The 27,181-nt window shown below is 47.1% G+C and overlaps 1 protein-coding gene across 1 annotated transcript in view; it reads left to right on the plus strand.

The window, feature by feature from the left end:
* The window catches only part of SLC22A23 (solute carrier family 22 member 23), an 857,723-nt gene that overhangs the window by 505,979 nt on the left and 324,563 nt on the right, over positions 1–27,181 (plus strand). The window contains exon 4 of the mRNA XM_069613506.1: positions 10,164–10,332. Coding sequence (XP_069469607.1) covers positions 10,164–10,332 — 169 coding nt within the window. The remainder of the gene's footprint in view (positions 1–10,163; positions 10,333–27,181) is intronic.

Here is a 27,181-nt window from a genome sequence, read left to right on the forward strand (position 1 = left end):
ACGCGCATGCACGATCGAGTTCACAGGCAACCATTGCCGCAAAATGAAGCGTAACAAATAGTTGTGATTCATAAAGTTTCCGGTACTGTTCACTTGTGTCGATGAAGAATCAGATTAACATTGTAATAAATGTAAGGAAAGTAGAGAAATTATCCATGACGGTCCTTACCTGTGACATCAGCTCTCTCACGCACTTCCATTTTCCGGAGACTTATCTACCATCATTTAATTTAATATAAAATATCAAAAAAGGCAGGCGAGTGCACACCCACCCTGTGGAAGGTCGAATTCCTCACAATGACAGGTGAGAGAGTTCTACGGCTTGGCCTTGCAACTATGAGTGGGGAGTGTGGTCTGGTGCTTGCTCTTGGATCTACACAGGATGTGTTATTTCCGGTGCTTTCTCTTGCGTCCATAAGTGGGGAGTGTTCTGGGCCTCGCTGTTGCATCCATGCCTGGTAAGCGAGTTCTGGGGCTTGGCCTTGTGTCCATGAGTGGTAAGTGCTCTGGACCTCGCTGTTGCATCCATGAGTGGGGAGTGTTCGGTGCTTGCTCTTGCGTCCATGAGTGGGGAGTGTCCTGTGCCTCACTGTTGCGTCCATGCCTGTGAGAGAGTTCTGGTGCTTGCTCTTAGGTCCATGAGTGGTCAGTGTTCGGTGCTTGCTCTTGCGTCCATGATTGGGGAGTGTTCCGGTGCTTGCTCTTGAGTCCATGAGTAGGGAGTATCCTGGGCCTCACTGTTGTGTCCATGAGTGGGGAGTGTTCCGGTGCTTGCTCCTACGTCCATAAGTGGGGAGTGTTCGGTGCTTGCTCTTGCGTCCATGAGTGGGGAGTGTTCGTTGCTTGCTCCTGTGTCCATGCCTGTTGAGAGAGTTCTGGGGCTTGGACTTGCAACGATGAGTGGGGAGTGTGTTCTGGTGGTTGCTCTTGGATCTATGCAGGATGTGTTATTTCCGGTGCTTGCAGTTGCATCCATAAGCAGGGAGTGTTCTGGGCTTTGCTGTTGCATCCATGCCTGGTAAGCGAGTTCTGGTGCTTGGTCTTGGGTCCATGAGTGGGCAGTGTTCGGTGCTTGCTCTTGCGTCCGTGATTGGGGAGTGTTCCAGTGCTTGCTCTTGGGTCCATGAGTAGGGAGTATCCTGGGCCTCGCTGTTGCGTCCATGAGTGGGGGAGTGTTCCGGGGCTTGCTCTTGTGTCCATGAGTGGGGAGTGTTTGGTGCTTGCTCTTGCGTCCATGAGTAGGGGAGTATTCTGGGCCTCGCTGTTGCGTCCCTGCCTGGTGACAGAGTTCTGGGGCTCGGCCTCGTTGTCCGTTCATGGTGAGAATGTATGCAAAGCCTCTACAGGACATGCTCGGGTGTCTCCATTTGCCGTTCCATTGAACAGGTTTACCCCCCTGTTCTGGGGATTGGTGGACATCTAGGCCCAGATGAGCCAAAGCATCCCTAAGTTAAGAGAAGCAAATCTGAGATTTTAATTACAGTGGATGTTAAATTCTCCCCATCACCAGCCCCAGCCCACAAATAGTTTTTCAGGGTGGTTTATCCCTATTATTCCCATGAAAACGTTTGAGGAAAGTGTGGGATTTGTGTGGCCTGCCGGGTGACCATGTGTGCTACATCTTTGTATTGGCCATAGAACCTGCTGTGAAAGATTGCATTGATTCCATCTGGGAGGGTTGATGCCATGGGAAGGGCACTGTTCTTACCTTGTCTTTGTGAATACCTAGTCACCAGATTTCCCAAAGAACAGTGGGGCACTGCAGGCATCCTCGATGGAGAGTGAAGTGGTGTCTGGCAGTGAGTGACACTCTGGCCCCATTGATGGTGTGTGTAGCAGAACCCGCCACTGATCGTCTGGAGCCATTGATGGCGAGTGCAGCAGTTCCCGGCAGGGATAGTCTTAAGGCCCATTCATGGTGTGTATCACTGGACACTATTGTGGACATATGGCTGATGAAATGACATTTAGCAATGATCGTATTGGGCCTTTTATTTAAGGGGACAGTGCAGTGCTTATAACATGTCAACATTATCCGTTCCGCTGGGTTTAACATGACGGTGCATGTTGGAAATCAAGGTAGAACTGAAATTAATCATTTTGGCATATGGAGATAGTTTTTGACTTCCTCTCAGCCAATCAGAATGGTCAGTGCAGTCAATAATACTTGTATTGACTGTCTTCTGAACAGTCTGACTTCAAAAGCTGACAGGAAACAATCATGCAATTTCCTGTCAAAATGTCATTCAACAAGACTCTTTCTCTAGAAGGACCTGCTTTTTCACTGCAACTTCCTAATTAACATACCAAAGAGAAAGTATAAACCTGGTAAAATGCTTTTCACTTTCGTATAGAGAAACGGTTTACTTTTACAGGATCCTAATGCATGCTCACGTCAAACCCTCTCCAGTTTAACCAAGATTGCAATCGTAATACTTAACTTATGAAGACCAACTTGGTGCTTAAATACTACAAAATAAAACCACATTTAATTTACTCAGTTTGCTGATTTACATTCCCTTTATAAAACTAACATTTTGTACTTCACCTCCAAAACATGAGTTACTAGTACCACCATGTGCTAATGGCGTTTTTTTTCCCCTTGGGAGGTGTCATTATCGCTTAGGATAATGCCCTTTCCCAATTTATGGCCCTCTGCTTTGCCTCAGACACCAGCTTGGTGGCGGGTCATTATCCTGCCATAACAACCCCTCTGTCAGTGGTGCTGCTCATTGCTGACAATTATATGGCATCTAGGCGCAATGGCAGGTCTGAAAGACCTAGGGTGCATTAGGCCAGTACGGACAGAGAGAAAATGCAAGTCAGCTCTGCTGTTGTGTTGATGCGTGCAGACAAGAAGGGACCCGAGTTCTGCTTGTAGGTGTGTTTCTAGGTGTCCTGTGTCTTGAGCATAGAAGCATTTGTGTCCAGAGTGTAGCCTTGTGTATCTGTGTTTTAAGATGCATTGGCTGGCATTGTGATTGAAATTAGGGCGTGTTCAGTTTGATGCCGGCAAGGAGCTTTATGCAATTGCCATGTGCGATCGGCTTACACCGTGTGCGCATATTGTGTTTGAGCGGAATGGTAGAAACTGTTAGTGCCGGTAGGTAATGGAGGATGCAGTGGGCAGTTTATAATCTTTGTCCACTGCAGCTGTTTCAATACCTTGGTAGGCGTTCCCCTTGGGCGACATCTCACTAGTGGTGTCCTTCGGGCGAGTAGATCTGCTCAGGCTCCCTGGAATAGGCTAGCATTTCTGGCAGAGGAGAGTGTGCAGAGACTGGTCCTTTGCAGCAGTGGGTACCAAGAAGACAGTGGATGAGAATAGAATTGTTAAAAAGGGAGACTCACGCCTTGTTTTCCTATAGGCAAGAATCTGAGAGCGAAGTCCATGCTACCTTGAAGAATAGGAAACCAACTACTTGTCGGGCAGATGTGTGTCCTGTCACATTGTCAAAGACTCTTTAGATCCCCTCTTACTTTGGTTCACTCTAATTATTAATCGCTCCATCACTGAGGACGTGTACCAGAAAACCTTAGGGAGGCCTGGATTACTCCACTCCTTAAAGACAATTTGGACCCTGCAATTCCTGCCCATTACGAATGTGACTTTTCTTTTGAACGTTTTGAAGAGTCGCCTATTGTCAAATATGAGTTTATAGAAGCTCATAATGTGCTTGTCCTAAGACGACCTGTTTTTGTATGAAACACGGGACCGAGACTGCTTTATTGGGCTTAAAATCCAATATTGCAAGTATCCTCGATAAGGGCCATATCGCACTGCTGATGCTTTTAGAAATTTCCATCGCCTTTGATCTGGTAGATCACACTGAACAGATGAGAAGACTAGTCATATCTGGAAGATGTTCCAATGAAGCTGCTTCTTAAATTGAATTATTGCTGGGGCCACGCCGTGCTAGTGTGGTTAAGGGAGGTTGTCATGTTGCACTTGTCTCCATTTATTGTGGTGTCCCTCAGGGTTCGTGTTTGTCCCCACTTTGGTTCAACATTTTCAACATTTATACTGAACCACTGTCTGACCTTTGGGAGTATCTTACACTAACCATGCAAACGACACACATTTTATTTGAACTGTCGGGGGAATATGCTCATGATTCCCGTGCCATCTATGAAATCTGTCTATCCATTGTTGGATGTCGCTGAATTCCTTGGCGCTTAATGACAAAAACACAGAGATGCTTGTTATTGGTTCAGGCCCCAGTCTGAAGAAACTGGATGCTCGCTGTAGCCAATTTTGTGTTGCTGGCTGTTCTGTTTCAGTCACTCATCATGTGAAGACACTTGGTGTATATTTTGATTAACATCTGTCGTTTAACAAACATACCACACTTTCTGCTCCTATACTTTTAACCTGCTTTGGCAGATGCACACTTATTTGTCAGAGAAGAATAGGGCATCCGTGGCTTCCACCCGTATCAATTTGAAGCTCAACTGTTGCAACAGCTTTCTTGTGGGCACTTCATGAACGAATCTTAAACTGCAGGTTACTCAAAATGGAGCTGTTCTGGTAGTATGTGGCTTAGGTAAACATGAGCACATCACTGGAGCCCGACGAGAGCTGCATTGGTTGCCAGTCCATCACAGAATAGGGCATTAGGCCCTCACCCTTACTCAAAAATGCCTTGCTGGCAGGGCACCTCCTTATCTTTCTGATCGTTTAAAAGCAGCCACTTGCAGGACAGTCCTCCAATCCAACAATGAGAATCTGCTCGCTCGGCCGCGATTCAGCTTGAAAAAATCTGGAGCTTGCTTTGATGTTTGGACCCCGGCGATGTGGATTGAGCTTCCGACCCGCATGAAGACCATGTCCTGTCTGACCACATTCAAAAAAGGAGTGAAGACTTGTTTAATAGAGGAGTTGACTAATCGTATGTACTTTGCTACCCTGGCTCCTCCCCCTATTCTCTGTGTCGTTTGTCTTGTGATTGCTCTTTGTGCGATCTGGGCCCTACAGGCATGTATCGCACGTTAGAAATAATGAACAATAAAGTTCAGAGTAGGGATTTCATATAGTGCAGATTCCTGCTGGAGTCCCCAGGAGCAACCCTCATGCTACAAGGTCGAGGTGCGATATCTAGGAGCCAGTGGTGTGTGTTACTTTGGACATCAGAAAGCAGAACAAGGTAGGGCCCTAATTGCATTGGGTGCAAAGAGGCACCACAGACATAGCCTCACAGGAGCATTGTGTCTTGTGAGTGTATATACCAGTGGTACGAATGAATACAGCTAACCATTCCCTTTCTCATTTTGCCACTGTCAACCTCCCGTGACCTTTCGCTTTCGTTCACTCTCCCGTGTGCCCCACCCCCCACTGTCTCTGCCTGGCCCGCGCATCTTTTTCTCTGCCTGGCCCGCACATCTCACTCTCTGCCTGGCCCGCGCATCTCGCTCTCTGCCTGGCCCGCGCATCTCGCTCTCTGCCTGGCCCGCGCATCTCGCTCTCTGCCTGGCCCGCGCATCTCGCTCTCTGCCTGGCCCGCGCATCTCGCTCTCTGCCTGGCCCCCGCATCTCGCTCTCTGCCTGGCCCCCGCATCTCGCTCTCTGCCTGGCCCCCGCATCTCGCTCTCTGCCTGGCCCCCGCATCTCGCTCTCTGCCTGGCCCCCGCATCTCGCTCTCTGCCTGGCCCCCGCATCTCTTTCTCTTCCTGGCCCCGCATGTCTTTCTCTTCCTGGCCCCGTATGTCTTTCTCTTCCTGGCCCCGTATGTCTTTCTCTTCCTGGCCCCGTATGTCTTTCTCTTCCTGGCCCCGTATGTCTTTCTCTTCCTGGCCCCGTATGTCTTTCTCTTCCTGGCCCCGTATGTCTTTCTCTTCCTGGCCCCGTATGTCTTTCTCTTCCTGGCCCCGTATGTCTTTCTCTTCCTGGCCCCGTATGTCTTTCTCTTCCTGGCCCCGTATGTCTTTCTCTTCCTGGCCCCGTATGTCTTTCTCTTCCTGGCCCCGTATGTCTCCCTCTGCCTGGCCTCCCATCTCTCTCTCTCTGATACCCCCCATCTATCTATCTCTCTCTCTCTCTGTCCCCCCATCTCTCTCTCTTTCTGCCCCCATCTCTCTCTCTGGCCCCCATCTCTCTCTCTGGCCCCCATCTCTCTCTCTGGCCCCCATCTCTCTCTCTGGTGCCCCCATCTCTCTCTCTGCCCCCCATCTCTCTCTGGACCCTGCATCTCTCTCTCTCTCTCGCTGCACCCCTTACCCCACGTGTCTCTCTCTCTACACCCCCGCATCTCTCTCTCTGCCCCCCATCTCTCTCTGTCCCCCATCTCTCTCTGGACCCTGCGTCTCTCTCTCTGCCCCCCATCTCTCTCTGCCCCCCCCATCTCTCACTGGACACTGCATCTCTCTCTCGCTCTCTGGCCCCCGCATCTCTCTCCCTCTCTCTCTGTCTCTCTCTCGCTGCACCCCCTACCCCACGTGTCTCTCTCTCTACACCCCCGCATCTCTCTCTCTGCCCCCCATCTCTCTCTGTCCCCCATCTCTCTCTGGACCCTGCGTCTCTCTCTCTGCCCCCCATCTCTCTCTGCCCCCCCATCTCTCACTGGACACTGCATCTCTCTCTCTCTCTCTGCCCCCCCATCTCTCTCTGCCCCCCCATCTCTCTCTGGACCCTGCATCTCTCTCTCTCTCTCTCTGCACCCTCTACCCCACGTGTCTCTCTCTCTACACCCCCGCATCTCTCTCTCTGTCCCCCATCTCTCTCTGGACCCTGCGTCTCTCTCTCTCTGCCCCATCTCTCTCTGCCCCCCATCTCTCTCTGGACCCTGCATCTCTCTCTCTCTCTCTCTCTCTGGCCCCCGCATCTCTCTCCCTCTCTCTCTCTCTCTCTCTCTCTCTCTCTCTCTCTCTCTCTCTCTCTCTCTCTCTCGCTGCACCCCCTACCCCACGTGTCTATCTCTCTCTCTGCCCCCCCATCTCTCTCTCTGGCCCCCGCATCTCTCTCTTTCTGCACTCCTAACCCCCGCATCTCTCTCTCCCTCTGCCCCCCCATCGCTCTCTCTGGCCCCCCATCTCTCTCTGGACCCTGCATCTCTCTCTCTCTCGGTCTTTCTCTTTCTCTCTCGCTGCACCCCCATCTCTCTCTGGCCCATGCATCTCTCTCTCTGCCCCCCCCCATCTCTCTCTCTCTGCCCCCCCCCATCTCTCTCTCTGCCCCCCCATCTCTCTCTCTGCCCCCCATCTCTCTCTGGACCCTGCATCTCTCTCTCTCTCTCTGGCCCCCGCATCTCTCTCTTTCTGCACCCCTAACCACCGTCTCTATCTCTCTCTCTCTCTCTACACCCCCGCATCTCTTTCTCTCTGCGCCCCCCCATCTCTGTCTAGCCTTGTTTAGAGGGGCCAAGAGTTAACGTACTATCATCAATTGGCAGCGCAGGGCCGTGCGATGGTTGGATCCACCGAAGGTGTGCAATCTCACACCCGGCATTTGGCCGTGTACTGTCTCACCAGATGTTAGCATCTGTATTGTTGCTCTTTGAAGCAACCTCACCTGGCACTTCACTAATCCCCGAAATGTATTCAGTGTTTGCGGGGTGCACAGCCTATCCCGCACGGATGGGCCTTTCTTCTGCTTTCACTACTCACAGCAAAGGGCTCCACTTTCCATTGTGTGAATACAGGGATGTCAACGTATGAGGTCCCGGAGATATTTCTGCGGCGGACGAAAAACTTGAAGGGCCTTTAAGCACCATGGCTCTCACGATGTCCATGAAATGTTAATACGGGGGCGCTGTGCTGACGACGCATTTCAGTTCGCTGCTGATTAAGCCTGTGTGGAAGTCATGGAAAGTAGCATCCCCGGTCCCCCGCCCACCCCCGGGTTGCCACAGATTCCCATTGTATGCCGAATGTCACAGCGATTCCCAGGTGCAGGGGTTGCCAGGGAGGCAGTGAGGTTGGGAGTTAGACGGGGCCAGGGCCAGAGATCAGAAAGGGTGGCCAGGTAGCCCAGTGCAGTTTTGAGGTGCTTCTGGAACCGGAGATGGTTCTCAAGTTTAAGAGAGGCAGGAAGGCTGATCCAGAGAGAGACCCCTGCCGAACAGAGTGATCTGCCACCAACTTGTTGCTTGGAGAAGCGAAGGACCCTGAGGGGGTTGGAGGCAGATGAGCGAAGAGCTCGAGAAGGAAAATATTTAGGAAGAGAGAGTTGAAGGTATTGCGATACAGCAAGGGGAAGGTGGCGCTCCCACGAGAATTTTTAAATAATGGGTTAAAATGGTGCCGCTAATTTTGGAAACATTGGGTACAAATCAACACAGTTTGCAATTGTTTTTGTTTGGGGAACTCCTGGAAAAAATACAATAAATTAAAGTCACGAATAGTGGCTGTACTCCTAAATTGCAATGCTAGCTGCTAGTGGCTAGCAGGACCAATATCTGCCAGCATTCCAATAATCAGAATAAACTCCTGTTTGTATGTGAATAATGCTGGTAAATTTCATGTAATGAAACCTATCCGTGCTGGCTCTGCCAATCTAGGCCAGTATCCCCATTTGAGAACATAGTTCTACTGGCTTTTCCAGTAAAAGGCTGTGCCACAATAAGAAAACTTGTCAAGACGGGCTGCACCAATATAGATGCGTCTTGTCACAGAACGCTCAAATGGTTATTTCATCATCATCATGCAGACTTTATTCGTGGTTAGTCATTAGGTACAAAATACAGGATACAAACATCACATAAAAGCACCAACCATATATATTGAGTTTTTAAAATAATCTGTGCATAACAATTGTTCAAAATAGGACATGAAAAGATGCAATAAAAAACACTAGCATGCAAAGTCTCAAATACGTGGGCCAAGGCAACTATGCAAATACAACACTGACATAATCGGTGTAGTATGACCTGCATGGCATATTGTCAGAGTTTAAACTAAATTTCAGTCATTTTTTAGTACCTTACTCTGATGCAGCCCAGTTTTTTTCCCAGAACACCTGTACTGGCTTTACCCTTGATCCCAGTGAAAACTGTAATGCCACTTCAGAAAACATATTCAGACTGGTTGCACCAAAGTTGGCCAGTCTAGCCACGTAATAACAAAGCATTAATGGGAACCAGGAAGCAGGCAGCTTCCTGTGGGCATGTGAAGGAGACCTAAGAGTCTCTTGAATGCCGCCCAGGTAGGCCTAACTGTGCTGGGAGGCACGGGGGCGCTCCCAAGGCACATATAGGCCTGCAGTTCCCCAGCCTACATCCACAATGGGCCATGCAAGGCTGGGGAAGCAAAATGCCCCAGCCTTTTATAGCCTATTGGACATGCGCGCTGGAACTTAAAACTGTCAAAGGGAACCTGAAACAAAATTTCCCTTTGAAAGTTAAAACCAGCCCAGGAGCGCTTGGGAACACTTTCACTGTGGAGGCTTTGGCTCCTCCATAATGGCGACATGCGTGTTGCCTCCCCTTTGCACGTTATGGAGGAGCCACCTTCGGAATGGTTGGGAACAAAGACGAAAGCTTATTTGGAGCAGAAGATCCCACCCCAGGTCCTCCACTGTGCACACATTGACCGCCGGAGAGAAACTATTGCAACCTAGGCCCCTTGTGATTTGTTCAAAGCTATGCATTACAAAGCGCCTGCTTCATTCACTGCTGAGGCCTGGCTCCCCTGCCTCATAGCACACAGGTTTTCGTCTGGGCCCAAATGTCTGCGTAGGCTGATGTTCTAGCTTCCCTCACACAGCAAGTTGGGTTTTTTTGTACGCCATCTGCCATGTGGCAGACTTTTACCTCCAGCCATATCTCCAACATCCGGGGGATACAAACTTTTATTCTGGAAGCTGGAAAAGGGAAAACATGGCACAAGCCAACAGGCTTTACACCTCCTTCCTTCTCTATCTAGCAACACATCAATTGCCATCGTAAGTAAGGTGACCAGGCCAGCATCTACAAATTGAGGTTAACCATGCAGTCTAGGATACAATAGAATAGCAATCCATGTACTCTAGGCCAGTTCAAAAGAATCCAGCCCCTTATATAGACCATAGAAATGTGCATTTGCAGAAGTGAGCAAAGTAGAAGTCCCTTCCCATTATTCCTCATTGTTGCAGTGAATTGAATTCTGCCATTTGTAACGCTTACTCCTCATCTGAATCCGTGTCCAAGCTTCATGCACGGGATCACAAGTGCCTTTCATTTTGTTTCCCTTAGGGATTGAGCTGTGTCCTCCCTCGCAACGGTTCATGATCACCATGGCAGCCAGCTTCATCGTCATGGCGGGGCAGTTCCTTCTGCCAGGCTTGGCGGCCCTGTGCAGAGACTGGCAGATCCTTCAGGCCGTCATCATCTGCCCGTTCCTCCTCATGCTGTCCTACTGGTAGTAAGTATCTTACCTCCCATTCGATTTCTGTCCATTCTATGCTGAAATTCTGCTACCATTGTTGGAAGGCAGGCAGTGGTTTACTTTCACTGTCCCTTTGATACTTCACACGTTACAAAACAGACGGCATGGAGGTACTCTGCATTTTAGAGTGCATCTAGACAAAACCCGTCTGCATAATGTCTAGCAAACCTAGGAATAGTACTGAAGGCATCACCAGCCAACATTTGAAAGATTATCTGCATTTCAAAATGATGATTCTCTAATCCCTTTCCAAAGTGATGGGGGAGGACTACACAGCCTAATGGCAGTATAGCCAGAGCTACATACATGGAGGCAGTACAGGGTGGGAGCTGAAGAATCTGTGGGTTTGCCCTGATCCAAGTGATGTGGTCTCAGAACCTGAAAATCCAGAAAGCAATGTTGCACAATGGTACTCTTCCCTTACCCCATCCCCATTCCCTACACATATTTCTGGGAAAGTTATTGCAAGTTTAGTAAGACCACAAGCTCGCGAGCTGTGACAATCCTTCAGATGCATCACCTCTCCCCAGGGGAGAACCCCTCTCCATGTGGCTAGGGGTGTGAGGCCGCGAAACAAAAGGTCCCCTGAGAGGTGGTAATATGCGGGAAAATCTCATGGAGAGGGACTCCTCTCCTGGGTATAAGGACGTGATTGGGAGGCACAGCCCCTTTAAACCCAAACCATTAGGCTGGCGATGGGGCCTGAACCTCATCAGTCCAAACTCATGTCTAAAACCCTCTGCTACTGTGCAACATCGACCTACCCTGACCGTTTAGGTACTGAAATGAAGAAGCTCCTGAGAGCTCGTCAAGCAAGCGGGAAAAACACCAGAACCTCTTTAGTCAATGGAATGGATGTTACGTAAGGGCGGACCCTACTATATCGGGGCATTCGAAAATAACAAAAGCAGAAGGATACTGGGAGAGAAACGGAGAGAGTACTCTAGGTGGAGAGAGAAATTGAGAAGCAGAGAGAGATTGAAACTGAGAAAACACCCAAAGGCAGTTCAGAGAAGCTCCGGCAAGATACATGGATGGTGTGGTTCAAGGAAATGTGTGAGGACGACCTGCATGGCCGATGGGTGTTAGCCGTGGAGAAAGCATAAACTAAGAGAATAGCCAGTTTTTGGGGGTTTCTTTCGTTCTTCTCCAGTCCTCAATTCCAAATGAACATGACATCTGCACCATTCCCCTTCTCTGGGGTTATCCATTCACAAAAAGTTTCTTCCAAAATAAAAGGTTGCAAAGTTCAAAAAACTCTATGGGTTCAAGTGGTGTTGTACATGTTTGTTTTTATAGGGTAAGCAGAGCTTGGGCTGCGACTTTTAAGTTTTCCATCTTGGGATTGTGTTGGTGCTTCTCCCTGTGGAAGCACCTTTGCACGCAGCTCTAGGGCTGAGCTGTGTCTGAGCCTTCTCTCTGGTAAGCGCTCGCAGAATGCAGCTGGCAGAATGTAAACGATTGTGTAGTCCATGCTGCTCCTTGCATGAAGGGCGTTTCCCTTAAAAGCCCCGATTCATCTTGTGGGCACACGTGGCAGTCCACTGCCGGCTCGAGAGAACTACATGAGGCGGATCAAGGGGTTCTTTCTCCCCATACCACCACCTGGGCCCATCCTCAGCTCGCTCAGCAGAGGCACACAGCCAACTGAGTCACGCCCCCTAGAAGTCCCCAAAACAAATCGGGGAACTTTGTCACAGCGTTTGTTCCAGCCGCCTCCTATTTCTGAATAAAATAAGATTAAAGATGCACTCTGCGTGTGTCATGTGTGTTCTCTGTCTGCCCCAGTGTTATACCCTCCCAAAGCTCCCATAGGTGATTTGTTTCTTTGTAGCGTTGTGTGTAACACTTCAAAATAAATTCAAAATAAAAGGTGGTCTCATACTTCCATCCATTCTAGCGATTTCTCTCCCGGGCTGCCCGCAATCCGGAGGATTTACTCACTTAAAGAAGCATCTTAAGTGTTATGCATTGTTTGTGTTTACGGTCTAGGCCCAAAGAGGGTTTTGCTAAAGCCAAATCAAATACATTTGCGAATATTTTTAGCTACAAATATGAAGCAGTAAAGGGCAGTTTCTCAACAATATTGCGCCCAGGCAGGGACACCAGAATACGCATATACAACAATAGATTTAACAGGAATTATTTTGCTATCATGTTTTTGTTCGTTGTCTAAATAAAGGACACCAAACCGCAGTGGCACCGGCTAGGCCCTTCTTCCTTCTGAGGACGATGAAAGAAGTACCATCAGTGGGTAATAATAACATTGAATAATACAGGGCTTGAAAGTGGTGCATCTACATGAAGCTCTATACAAATCACTAAATTATAATTATACGATGCAAGTACAATGCCAACATATTGAGAGGCCTAGTAAATTGTTGCTGTTTTCTGATCACACCTTCTCCCCAAGGGGGAGCCTCCCCCTTTGAGGCTAGGGAGGTGAGGCAGCTTCACAAGACCCACCCTAGGAGTTTATGTAAGCAGATCATCACTGGGAGAGACTCCCCCTTAAGGAGGAACTCCCCAAGTCATTCCCCATGGTAGCATACATGGGACTGTCTGACCTGAAGAGCAATGTAAAATCCGGACATTTGGCTAAAGGCAAAGCAGAAATATTGTTGCTACCAGGAAAATGGTTATGTCTCTTTAAAGAGAGACATACACTTAACTGGGACAAGTGAACTGAAAAAGGAGGACATGCCAAGTGAGGAAGAGAGACTGAAACGCAAGCACGGGAGGCCCCCTGAATGTGTAGCCCCTGAGAGAGGTGGAATTGAGGAGAGCCGCTGAGCCTGCAACATTCAGAAGTGTTCTGACAGCCAGAACAGAGCACTGGAGACCCAGCATTTACCCACAGCAAGAGACTGGAGAGAAGGGGATACCCGGTGGTGGCATGATCACGACAACCTTGTGGGGGGTCGTAAGCCTGTACAACTATGTCAAAACCATCAGGCTGAGAATTCAGCGAACAAGCAGCTTACCCGCAATGATAACGCAACGCCGAGCAAGAGAGATCTGCAATTGGCGAACCGGTAGAAACTAGCAGAGAGAGAGGCCGAACGAACGAGAAGACTGAGAGACCAGAGGTAACTGGGAGCAAGGGAGGACCAGGAGGCCACCGGGAAATCCTTATTCAACAGGAGAACCTTGTTACAGTGAAACTGACGAAGTACTGAATGTAAAGATGACAAATGTGAACTTCAATGATGTGAGAAACCGAGCCACAATTGAATCTGAGGAAATCATTAATATCTGGCGACCAACACCTTGGCAAGGAGGGAAAGTATTCCCAAGTTTGAGAAACTGAGAATGGGACATATCAGAAAGAGAAGTCTATGACATAAAGTCCAGAGACACCCATAAGAGAGAAGATATAAAAACAAACTCCAGCAAGTAAAGGGGGGACATTAATTGCCAAGACAGCATACCACTCATAAGAAAGTGTATGTTACAGAAACCTCCAAACCTGCTAGCCTGAATCAAAGGTTAACACAAAGTGCACATAAGGGTTCCTGGAGAACAACCCCTAAAGAGCAGGAAAATCCCAAAGACCTAGTGAACGAATTATGAGAACTCCCATTTAAGAATATCCTATTAGCAAGAATTCTGCTCGAAGAGACCATCAAGAGAAGGGAAGCATTCTCCTGACCTCAGTTTGTTAGAATAGTGATAGGGTCAGTTAGACTTAGTTTTTGGACACTGGACTTATTCATTTGGAAATTTCCTGATGACTGACTAGCCCCTTTAGGTATTCTCATAGGGAGGGAACACCCACATAGAAATAGGGAAAGATAGGCCTTTTCTTATAATTTAATGAAATACTCATTAGAACTATCATCACTGTGGCCGCGTCCTTCTCTGACCCGCCAAAGTGGGCATGTGATCTCAATACCGACGGTAGCAAGAGCAAGAAAGAGAACCTTTTCACTAGATGCATTTCAAAACTGTTGGCTTTGTCAATTTGTAGAGGAGGAGCCAAAGTCCCGCCCCTATTTTGCCTATATGTTGGGAACCGGAAATGGTGACAAGCACAACACCTGTAATGATGCCCATAACACGAAAAACCTTTGAGACAAGGTATCCATTGAGGAAACCTTTCTTCATGTATCCACAAAGAGCAGTCTGTCTCTTGAGAGGGATCCCTGAGGATGTGTGAAGATGAATGAAAGAGAAGACTGGTGACGTCACATGAAGCAAGCATGACGAACCAAGAAGGGATGCCGTGAGAAAAGGCAAATGGACCATATATAATCTGGTGACAAAGTAAAGGATCGACTATCCCTTTACATGCTGAATTAAGATTACCCATGCAAAAGCACTGAAGAAAATGCAAACCGTTTCATAATTGTACAGATGCTGTAACGCAAGTAGACTAAGTATTCATGAAGGCTGGCTATACGTAGTAAAAAGACGGCAGGTCGATACCGCCATTATATAGAATCTGGATGTTTCACATCGTGTTTTACTGAACTAGGACCCCATGAACGGAAGGGCTGAAAGTGTGGCGCTGAAGGATAAAAACAGCTGACGATGGAGGAAGAATCAAGAAGGCTTGTCTGGCCCAGTGTCAAGGGATGGGGCAGCCAAGAAACTGGTTATCTAGCATGGAAAGATACAATGAGCGTGAGAAGCGAGACAAGCGCCTGTTAAGGTGCGATGGGAAGACTATAAGTGCCAAGTTTTATTAATTTTAATAGTATTAAATATGAAGAAGCTCAAAACACAGTCTCCTGTCACATGGTCAGGATGGAAATAGACTTTGGGCAAGCTATGCCGAATCTTGAAGATAAGAGAATTCTCACACTCACTTCTATTCACAGGAGCAGTGATATTTTGCAAGGCCAAGTTCAAAGACAAGTCAAATGGCAGACGGCTTGAGTGATGATGAATGATGGGCTAATTGGGTGGGGAGGCATGGTCAAGTCCAGCCCACCAGCACCTGGGTTCCAGCTTGCATGCTGCTAGCGAGTGGAATATTCCAGAAGGGTACGAGCGTGCCAACCAATTGTGGCGGGCCACGTAGTAAAAAGCCCTATAGTTTGAGACCCAATGAAACATTGTGTATTTTATGACCATGTAGATGACTTGCACTAGGGGTCGGGAATAACTGGCAACCTGACTGTATAGACCCAAATCCCAAATCCCCCATAGAAAATATACTTGGATGTTTCCTGTTGTCCTACCACAATCCTACTTAGGTTTTCTTAGTTTGCCACATAGTATGATGTCAATGATGATGAGTTTTTACTATAACATGTCTTTTTTATGAAATGTTCAGAGAGATTATGCTACGAGACGTCCGTTGATGTCCGTTATACTTTCTGTTTTAGATAAGTGTTAATAAAACAGCTAAGTTTTGCCAACGTCCTGAGTCGGTCTTATTATTGATGTATGAGTAAATTCTGCATCCCCGTTCATCCAGTTAAGTGCTATTCCACTTAAAAGGGCCTACGGGTTCAAATTGTTGCTAAAATAATTGATTTCTACCTTTGCACATACATATATATTGTACAGTAATTAAAAGCATACCAGCAAAGGAAGTAATCCCCTTAGTGCAATCCCCTCAGCCTTCAACCCTTCAACTTTTCCAACTTCTGACCCTTTTTGTTGAAACATAAAAGGCAGCAACAAACTTAATGTGTACAAATATTGCTTTTTTCCATACTTATTCACTGTTTTTGCCTCCCAGTAAATAGCATAGTTTGGCAAGGTGACTCCATGTCTATGAGAAATTTGACCTTCCGCATGGTGGGTGTGCACTCGCCTAGGCTTTTTTTATATACATTTTAAAGAAATTGAATGATGGGAGATCAACCTCGGAAAATGTGTGGGGCTAATCTGCACACATTTTCCTATGCTCCCTGCACAACAAACACATAGATCTGTGTACTCTGGTTGGACACAGCCTACAGGTGCCACCCCCACTGTCCCATTTAGGTGGAATGTGACAGCCATGAGTACAGGAAGGCATCTGAAGAGGAGGAGGGCAAAACCTTCCTCCGGCCATGGGCAGCCTAATGAACTATCAAAGGCTCCATGTATCTGCCCTGCCCATTGTCATTCCTGCTGGTGGCAGCGCATTCTGATGAGTTAATTGAAGCAGGCCTGTGAGGGCCCTGGGCGCAGACCTGACAAAGGACAGAAAACCCCCAACACCTTTTTTGATATTCATCTGTGTCAACCTGAAGTCAGTTCCTGCCTCTTAGTATCAAGGGCAGTGAAATGTCATGTCTGGGACAAGTGTTCACAGTAGTCACCCCCGCAGGTGGACCCCATTCAGAAGGTAGGAGAATGTGGTTTGGCGGCGATGAAGAGTTTGGTCTGGACCGCCGCTTCAAGGGAGACCTACCACTTTTAATAAGGAACCACAGAGAGCTCAATTAACCGGAGTTGCCCTTTGATCAACAACAAACAGGAAGATGGGTGAGACTTAGTAGTACATGTTTTCACCACTGTACCTTCTCTTTTGCAAAGCACTCTGGTTATGACCTCATGCATAACAGAAGATTATTTGTGGGGACCCAGGATTGGTTCATTAAGGTAGGCTTAGCTTACACGAATCACTAGAGCTCATTTGGCATTAAAAGAGAGATTAGCCCCTCTTTTGGCAAATCATCAGAAACCTTGCAAGGAGTAACAAGAAGGACTTTCCCTGCCTGAAAGTGTAGTGTGCCTTACAACCTGCGCCAATGAAGGAAGGCCAGGATTTCCAAAGGGGGAAGCAAGATCGCTCCCCTAAACATCTCCCAGGGAACAGAGGGAGATACTGAATCCAGAAGACCCTCTAGCATCTCCAGAACTGGTACCCATCCAGCACACAGTATGCCCTGCTAGGCTCTGCAAGCAAGCTTCATAGGTGGGAAGTGCCAGAGAGTCTCTGATCCGAAAGAAGGACAAGGCCATTGCCTGCAACACTCCCCTCAGCTTTGGGCCATCTGACTTGAAGGACGACACAAGTCCAGCGAAGAAGCCAGGAGAAGTACACCAACAAGCATCAACCAGCATCCACCATAAGGACATTTTTTGAGCCAGTCCCGCCCCTTGCCCTGCAACTGGCTGCACCCCTGACTGTTGTCACAGTGCAGTCGCTAACGCCATCTGAGACGCCTCGACCAGTGCTTCAGACCCGCCACCAGCACTGAGACGATGAATCCTTACACCGAGCCAACGTGTAGGCCAGCCTGCAACCGTCCATCCAGCCTCGCTCGGCGAACTGCCTGCCCCCTAACACCTGCAGCTGTCTCCTGTCTTGAACTCTGTCGCAGTAGCTGTAAAGCGCCCTGAAATCGACTCAACCCTGCCGAGCACCAAGAACTTCTACAAGCACAAGGTACATTGTGGCTCTATCCCTCTGGTCTTTCTCCAAAGGCTCCTAGTGACATTCTACGACCCATTGCTCCCTTTGTGCTGAAATCAAGTATGCTTGAACTATTTCATTATTTTACCGACTACCCTCCTCTGTCGCCAGAGAGTATCCCCTTTCCTTATTGAAACTGTCTGTCCTCTGCATTCCTTCAAAGGTTGCGTTGTATTTTGTAGTCTGCTAGAACTGTCTGTTGTGATAATAATAAAGTAGATAGCTTTATACAACCTTGACTGGACAGTCTTGTTTTATCATTGGGTAATAATTGTATGTTTGCTGTGTTGCAACTAACCAGTGATCCACAACCTGCCGTTCCATCCTCGTTACCAAAATTGGACACGCAGGTTTATAGTTGACTTGTGTTTCCAATCTGTTTGGATCCCTTCTGGTGTACTAGAGGTGTGGGGCTGATTGATGGTATATAAACTGATATTCATCCCTGAACCACTGGTGCCCCGGAATTTGATTCGTCACAATGTCACCTCACCACGTGTGTCCAGTCATGGGCTTTCGTGTAACAGATAAATGCATTCTGGGAGTTCTAATCTTTTGTTTCAACTGGATTAACATACCAGAAAACAATGATTTTCAGGAAACCTTAGTGGTGTTAAGATAACATGGAGTGACTCATTTGATTGCTCTAAAACATCCCACGAATAAGAAAATGAGCCTAGTCACTGGCTATAAACACATAAATTAATGCCAATTCCCATGCTCCACATATTACGCCTTCCTTTGGCCATTTACTTTAGTCCCCCACTCCTGCCCCCACAACTGCCTACTTTTGCAGGCTCTTTTCCTTTTGATTAATCCAGCCAACCAAGAGCCCTTTCAATCCACCATAAGCACCCACACCTCCATTCTGGCATGCCAGTGCTATTCAGAAATTATCATGTTGTTTAAGCATGATTAGTTTAAAAAAGAGGTGCTAATATGGGAGTTGGGAGCCTTCTTAAAAACCGCTGAGGAGAGTATCAAGCCATTGGCTGTATCATGGGAGGTAGATGGCTATGGGCAGACTTTTGTCCCCTGCCCTGTCCATATCCGTTGTCCGTGCAGTAATCAATAATATTAAATACAAAGAATCTGTGCTCTTCTAGATAGATTTAACAGGCTGCCTGCTGTGCCCATTGGCACGGTTTTCCCGCCCCTATAAACAAGCCTGTGACCCCGTTGCCAAGAGCCTTTCTTCCACTGAACCAGGAAGGTTCTCGTACTTTTAGGCAAACACCACTGAATGTCGCTTTTGGATCCCCATTAGACCCCCTCCTAAAGGCAGCATGTGTTTTGACCCTTCGATGGGAAGGCTTTCAGATGTCTCCTTCATCAGCTGCCTTGGTAGTTGAATCGATGGATCTATGTGATTTCAACACATTGCAAAATTTAGAATTAAAAAAATCTGAATTCGAAATGTGCCCTGCAGTGAAATCATGCATGATTTCAGGTGCATTCTCCTACCCAAACCCCCCACCAGCCCCCTACGTACCTGTTGGCGGCACACCACATTGTGTGCCGCTGATTCCCCCATCTCCCAGCGACGCCGATTACCTTCACTTACGTAGTGGTTGAAACGGTGCTGCAGGGTCCATTTATTTGGTTTGATTTTGTGTACAACTTTATTTACACAAAGCGGGGACACCCTCGCAACCCCTGGTACCGTTGTAGAGAACAAGGGTGCAGGAGACACCACTGCAACCCCTCGATGCCCTAGTTCACTATAATGGTACCGTATGGTGGATCTGATCCGAATTTTCGGCTGTCTGAAATTTTCATACAGCCAAAATTCGATCAAATCTACCATACGTTTTCCCCTCGAATTTGGGGTAATACCGAATAGATTTGTGCAGTATGACTCTATTCAGCTAGACTAGTCTTTATAACACAAACACTGTAAAGCTGATTCTTGTTTTGTTCCCCTTTTCTGTGGTACCCCATTCATTTTTTATACACTAGGTATCCAACCATCCTTATGTAGAAGGTCTTGGACACCACTGTACTCTATATGCTTTGCATCTCTTGCGTTTCAACCAATGTTGCACCACTCTCCCAATATCAAGTTTAGTTTTATTACACCCAGGACAGTGTGTAGGTTAGGAACTTTGTGGATACGATATATTCATCAGCATGCACCTCCACAAGTTCATGTGTGGTTCCCACATTTGTACAGTAGCCGCCACACGGGGTCGCCCTGACTGGTCCAGTATTTAATGCAGGGAGTCTCCACCCTGTTTTCAATGAGGATGAAACCGAGAGCCAAATTGTGCTAGAGATCTTATGCCCGCCTTCCATGCTTCCTACTCGCATGTTAAAGAATCCTAAGCAGAGTACGTATAGTAAAACATGCCCATGTTTTCTGTTCCACAAAACGTAAACAAATGTTAAGCTAGATAAAACCCATAAGCATTGCATACCGGAAGACGGACCGCTCATTTCAAGGTCTGCTCTTAAGGGCCTGTCTGTGCCTTCTGCCACCACACTTCTACTCACGCTCAGCTGAGAACATGAGAGGGCTGGAGCCCCCCACATAATCATTGCCATGAGATGATTTGATGTGCTGTTAAGCACATGACACCGGAGAAGACACAACGTCACCATCATAAATGCCTCTTCTTTTGAGCCCTGCTAAGGAAGCACCTGTGTATCCCCAGCTGGAAGATCCGAGCGGCTCCGTTGAGTGCCCGGCATTTAGCAGGTTGGTCTGCTCTGTAAGCATTTAGCTCTTGCAATTTTGAAACTTGGCGGGCCTGTTACAAGATGGCCGACGCAAATCCCTGTCTGGCCTGAGGCACAGACCAGCATCATTTCGGCTATTTCGATAGGCTAATGAGGTGGAGCTGAGCCAATCAGGCTAACCGGCAGGCGGAAGATGTACCGCTCATTTCAAGGGCTGCTGTTAAGGGCCTGTCGGTGCCTGTCTGAGCCGAATGGGCTTGGGTCCACTCTCTGCCCAGGCAACTTCGGCCACCAGCCCTGATATTTAGCCCACATAGCTCCTGCATCTGCAATGAGTGAGTATACAGGCAACATTATTAATCACTGTTATTATTGGCTCCACTTGTCCTCTACTACTGCATAAGAAGTCCTAGAATATTGTACTTCTTCATTTACTGCTTATGTAGTTCATTGCCTCACATGCACTTTATCAGCACATCACTGTAGAGCACAGCATACGACCTCACCCTCACCCTCATGCTCAGCAGAATAACCGCGGTACGCTCCCTATCTAGGTAGCATTTGTGTGGTAACGTGCACCCGGATACAACTGACGCAAACTATTAGGTTCCGACTTTGTAACAGTAACTCGTGCTATATGATCAGGTCTGTACTATAACATTGTTTTCCATGTGGTGTACACACGCATTTTAAGGTAATATTACGTGTACCACTCTCATTCAACCTGCTCTTATGTAAAATGTTTTACTTGTGCATAGATCTTGCCCCACTGTATGTATGGAGGCACAGCGCCTCGCGTTGTGTTTAATTGGTAGTCCTCGTCAGGCCCGACCAACTAGTTACCTTAGGCTTACTCATCCCAGTCACACTGTAAGCCCAGGTGATGGTGGCCGCGATCCTCACTTGACCACTCGCTACACTACTCCACTCCATGCCGTCTGAGCACCCGAGTAGACGAGCTACCTGCAGGCTCCCCCTGCAGTGCTGACCACTCAGCTTTTTCACGAGTTCCTCAGCTAGTCTTGTGCACAGAGAAAAGCAGTTCTGTTGTTATCCTGCCCACTCGCCGTAAAGGCGCACCCAACATGGTGAGTACTCCACCTAACTCCAAGGACTTTGTCCCTACCCCACTTCTGCCTTCATATTTCAACAAAGTGTACATCCCCTCTGCCCCCTCTACAGGCCCTCTCGCCTGCCTGCGCAACAGGTTCAACAGGCTAAGAAGCCACACATACCCCATTTGCCGCAGGATTTGCCCGGGACCTAAACGTTCCAGAAACCACCTTCTAGGGGCCCGCATGCACCCACTCTCAGCAGCCTCCAAACTGAAGCAACCCACTTGGCAAACATTTGCTGGGTAGCCATCCCACTGCGTGACTCCCACATCTAAGATAGACACCAGCCCCACCCCGTCACTTCACAGCAATAAAACAGTTCATGAAAACAGAGCACCCTCTGTTGCAGTTCGCCCTCATCAATCCAAAATTGCTTCCGACCCATGCTACAGAGATTCATGATCTAATCCCTAACCTTGACCTGGACGCTCTAGCAGTGACCGAAACATGGCTTCACATGGTCTCAGGTCCAGCCATTTCACTAGCCCTCCCTTCAGGCTTCACAATTTTGCGTCAAGACAGACCAATGGCAAAAGGTGGAGGTGTGGCTCTCATATTCAAGGAAACGCTGGCAATCAGACAAACCTCCTCCTGTCTCGGTGGCAATGTAGAGACTCTATCAAAATGACAATCTCATCAAATATCACGATTGCTGTTCACATAGCATACTGTCCTCCGGGACCACTATTAGACTTCCACGATAATCTTATCCACCGGCTAGGAGATAAACTGAAAGGCACTTCGAAATCTGTTCTCCTTGGAGACTTTAACCTGGGATTTAATGACCAGAAAGACAAACCAGCTAAGGCCTTGGCAAAAGCCCTCCATGATCTGGACTTCCAACAGAAAGTGGTCAATCCCACCCACTGTAAAGGGCGCCTCTTGGGCTGCGTAATGGATCACAATTGTAATGTGGACTTCAGCTCCAATACCCCTTCCCACTGGACAGACCACCATCTTATTCACTTCTACATCCCTACCTCCAAACAATGCCCCGCCAGCGCTAGCCAGATCTTCACGCAACATCAATAAGGAGAAGCTACTCCCTTTCCTAGAAGTCCCCGCACTCAAACCTCCATTTCTGTCTGACCGCTCTCTTTTGGCAGAGCTATACAACTCTACAATTAAAAATGCAGTGGAAGCCATTGCCCCTCTCGAGATGAGGAGAGAAAAAAGATGAAACGTGCAAACTCTTGGTTCTCTGCCAAACTCAGAGTTACGCACACTTAAGTGCAAAGCACTCAACAAATGGCAAAGCTCGCCACAAGAGACCACCCAAACTGCCTAGAAAATCACTTGCCACACAATACAAAAAAGAGGTCATTCTAGCCAAAGCAACAGTTTATAACACCAGGATTGCTAACTCAACTTCTAAATCTAAAGAACTCTTTGCCATCTTTAGAGAACTGGCCTCACCAGTCACAAGCGTAACTGTTGTCGTGAAAGACCAAACGTGGTGCACTAAAGTCCAAACAGCCATGATCAAAAAAATGGAACTCTTGCAGGACAAGATCAATGTCCACCACAAAGCCTTGACATCAGCCAGCTCACATACACTGCCAGCAACCAGTTCAGATAGTAGAAAGGATCTCCTCTTTTCTTTTAGGCCAGTTACCGAGAAGGATGTGCTCGCAGTTATACGGAAAATTAAACCTTCCAACTGCAAGGGTGTTTTGTGCCGAGCCAACCTCATTAAAAATGCGCAGAATCACTAGCCCCAATCATTACTGCTTTCATCAATGCTTTCTTTAGCTCCAACAAGATCCCCGACTGCTTGAAGGAGGCGTGGGTATGCCCATTGCTAAAAAACGTACTCTAGACCCTGAGATCCTCGACAACTACAGAGCCATCACCACGGTCCTGTTCTTATAAAAAAAATTGGGATAAAGTGGCCTATGCACAGATCCAGCAGTTTTTAGAAGAAAACAGTATGCTGGGGTGTAAGCGATATTCAATCAACACTACAGCTAAGTCCATGCCTAGTCTGGGATGCTAAGGAAAACCCTTATTGATGTATTCTTATATCCAGTTCAGTACTCTGGATGACAACCCTTGTATAACACCCCCCTCTTAGAATCCCCCTGACCCTACTGAGCCAAGAAGTAGGTTTGTTTTGCAAATTAAAAGGTTTATTTGAAAATTTAAACTATATATATATATATATATATATATATATATATATCACACTTCTATAAATAAATTGATAATGGATATTACACTTGTGAATATGAGCAGTAGTCAGCAAGAGGTAACTTATGAATAGGAACAGAAGAATAAGGTGGGAAAGAATGCTTTATATGGTTCAAGGAAACGCAAGGTGGAATAAAATGCAGTACAGAAATAACTTGTTATGATTTTAGCAAAAGGTAATATGATCACTTTTTCTTTTGACAATTCACCCCCCCCCCATGCAATACAAGAAATGGAAGGAGAGCACACAGTCTTCAAGAATCCCTACAAATCACACTTTATAATTCAATACACAGTTCCAGTTCTCCCAGCAAGCTTAGGGAAAACGGGGATGAGTTTTAAACACAGGCAAATTACTTTAATGTGGTTTGCAAGGAAGTGAAAAGGTGCTAAAATTGCTTTTAATTCCCTCTAGAGGTTCAGGGTAGGTGATGGCTACTTTATATTAGTTCAGGCTCACTTTAACAATACTCTATGAATGATTAGCAGATTGCAAACGAATTTTAGCAAAGAGAAGCAAAAAGCTGCTGATTTCTACAGATGAAGAAATCGGGCCAAAAAGCAAATCGCGGTAAATTTCGCGAGTGCGTGTCTGCGATTACGGTAAAGGTATAGGGAGTCAGTTCTAGGTTCGTTGGAAAGCCTAGATTCTAAGCTTTCAGATGAAAGTTAAATCTCGTTCCTAGCACAAACGGTTCCGGAGATACGGATGATTTAATAAAGGTAGATTTTCGGAATTAAAGTAAAACTCAAAATGACAGGTGACAGCTTGCAGCTGCAGAATTGACAGGTGACAGTTGTGCAGCTTTAAAAATGACAGATGACACGATTTCTAGGAGGCTGTTTTAATTAGGTTAAAATAGCTTGAATTAGATCATTTTAACTAAGAGATTGGGTTCTGCACAGTTCTGGCGGATACTCGCTCCTAATTTTGAAATGAATGGGCCTCGTCGCAGATCTGGTCAACTGGACTGTACTTCGGTTCTCTCTGCTCGGCGGGTCAATCAGGCACCGGTTCTGCTCACAGCGATCCGGATCTCTGGTTCTGCTCACAGCGGTCTGGGTCAGCTCTCTGGATACAGCGGCCTGTGGTTCTCTGGATCTCTGGACTGGTCTCTGGCAATTGTTCTTGGCAAAGAATTCAAACAGCTCACCCGGCTGTGGAATAGTTTGCAAATGATTTTAAGGATGCTGAGGCCTGCTGAGAAGAGTTCTCAGTTTGTGGGTTTAGGCCCTTGCTTTAAGTTCTGATGTAAATTTCTGGTCTCTGAAGATTGATGGATGTGAAGTCTCGAGTCTCCCGGCAGAGCGTCCCGCAGAAAATGGAATTGAATGTCTACCTGTCCCAGCAGTCTCTTTTTATGTGTTTTTAAAAGTGGGTGGAGAGGCTAGCATCCCTAAGCCTGCCCCTCTCTTGATTTGATAGGTCAATAGATTCTTTGGTCCCTGATTTGGGAAGGGATAGTGTGTCAGAGTGATGTCATTTTTATGACCTGCAGAAATGACACTCCCCTGGTCAATGTGCACACAAATCTATTCCTGATCCAAATACATATTTCCCAGGTACACAGTTGTTTGACATCACATACACACATCATATATTAGTAAAGATAGTCCCTGTCCCGACTCTGGCGTTTCTAGGAGCTTGCATTCAAAAATGGCAACTTATTTTCGATTTTAGTGGGTTTTGCAACATTGGTTTTTCATCAAAAATTATACAAAGGTACATTTCCCTTCCACATATATCCCAGTAACTTTCCATGTCTCTAGCTTAAACACATTGTCTACAATAATCATAATTAGCGGGGTTTTGCCCCAGAACATGGTACAAATTGGAGTTTGGACTCAAATCGTGAGGGCATTTTTCAAACTAAGACTCTCAAAGTTGTACATTCCCGTCATTTGGTTACAATAAGTTATCACAATTTCTATAAAATATATATTTTTGCAATTCAACTCCCCAAAGTGTTTGGGTCCGCCTCCAGAAGTCTGGGTGGGTCAGTGATCACATGTCTCTCCTTGCTGGCAGAGGGCTGTTGACAGGAAACACTCAAAATTAACATACCCCATTCAACAAAAAGAGCCTTTTGTGTGGGCTCCAGCAGGCTGCCTGGAAGTCTCTCCTCAATCAATCAACAGGGTCATGTGATATCCTGCCTCCTGGTGTGGGAATCTCTGAGGTGTTAAGGTTTCCCAGCCTCTCGGCCTCTGGGAACAGCAGGTGGCTAAGATTTTCAATTAACCAACAAGCTTTGAAATCCCTGCCCCTCTTGCAACTCCTAAATAGAGTTTCCCTATCAGAGCTTAGACCGCTAGCGCCACTTTGGGGAATTTGTCGGTACTGCATCCATTTTTGAGTTGTCTTGAATTACTGCATTTCAATAGAGTGGTCTTTTGCTTGATAGTATAGGACCCTTGCTTAACATTGTTTTGATGGCATCCTTACAGTAGAGTGGTGATGTGGAACCCCCCACAAGAAGGTTGTATCTTTGGAGTGGTCTTGTGCCAACTGCGCAGTTCTCCTATCCTGGCGTGAATGTGGGCGGCGATAGCTCATCCCCACATCCACCCAGTCTGTTGATTTAGTTTGTTCTGGGATAGAATAATGGGCGGCGACAGCTCATCCCCACATCTACCCAGTCTATTGATTCAACATGGGTCAAAACCCTTGACACGGGAAAAGGCAATCTGGTTTCCGCCCGGGCCACGTAAGGGAATCCGCCCTGCTTGACCTCAAGATACAACTAGGGGAAATAATGGGCAATGGTAAACTGGCACTTCTACTGCTTCTAGATCTCTCTCCAGTGTTCAATTTAGTTGACCACAAGACACTATACAGACAGCTCAAGAACTCCACCTACTTCTCCACAGAAGCCACATCATGGATTTCGTCCTTCCTCAAGGGGAGATGTACAAGAGTATTCTCGGAGCAGGCCTGCGCAGCACCCACCACCATCCACTGTGGGGTCCCACAAGGTTCTTACACCGCACCTACTCTATACAATATCTTCACCCTATCTCTGTTCAATGACCTAGATGATCGCGGCATAGCTGACACCAACTATGCCGATGGTTCTTATCCCTCTCACTGGCTCCTATGCACAGGATGCAACAACACTCTCCAACATATATACAACCATTCAGGATTGGATGGGTGAGAATGGATTGTATCTTAATGGGGAGAAAACGGAGATACTACTGGTTGGTACAAACAACACTCTCAACAAATTGGATGATCAATACCAGACCTTTACCATTGATAACACCATCATCTCAGTGTCTTCAGCAGTCAAAACCCTAGGGGTTTTCCTCGACTCATCCCTCTCCATGACACGACAAGTTAGCAAGTTAGCGCTATCGCGTCTGCTTCAGCATTCACCACTAAAATTACTAATGCTGTCAAACCGTACTTGTCCACCAAACATTGCCTGTCAATAGACCCGACCACCATCGGGGCCAAAGTGGACTATTGCAACGCCCT

The sequence above is a fragment of the Ambystoma mexicanum genome, chromosome 5p (assembly GCF_040938575.1).
Source record: "Ambystoma mexicanum isolate Mex_15411 chromosome 5p, UKY_AmexF1_1, whole genome shotgun sequence".
Classification (NCBI taxonomy): Eukaryota; Metazoa; Chordata; class Amphibia; order Caudata; family Ambystomatidae; genus Ambystoma; species Ambystoma mexicanum.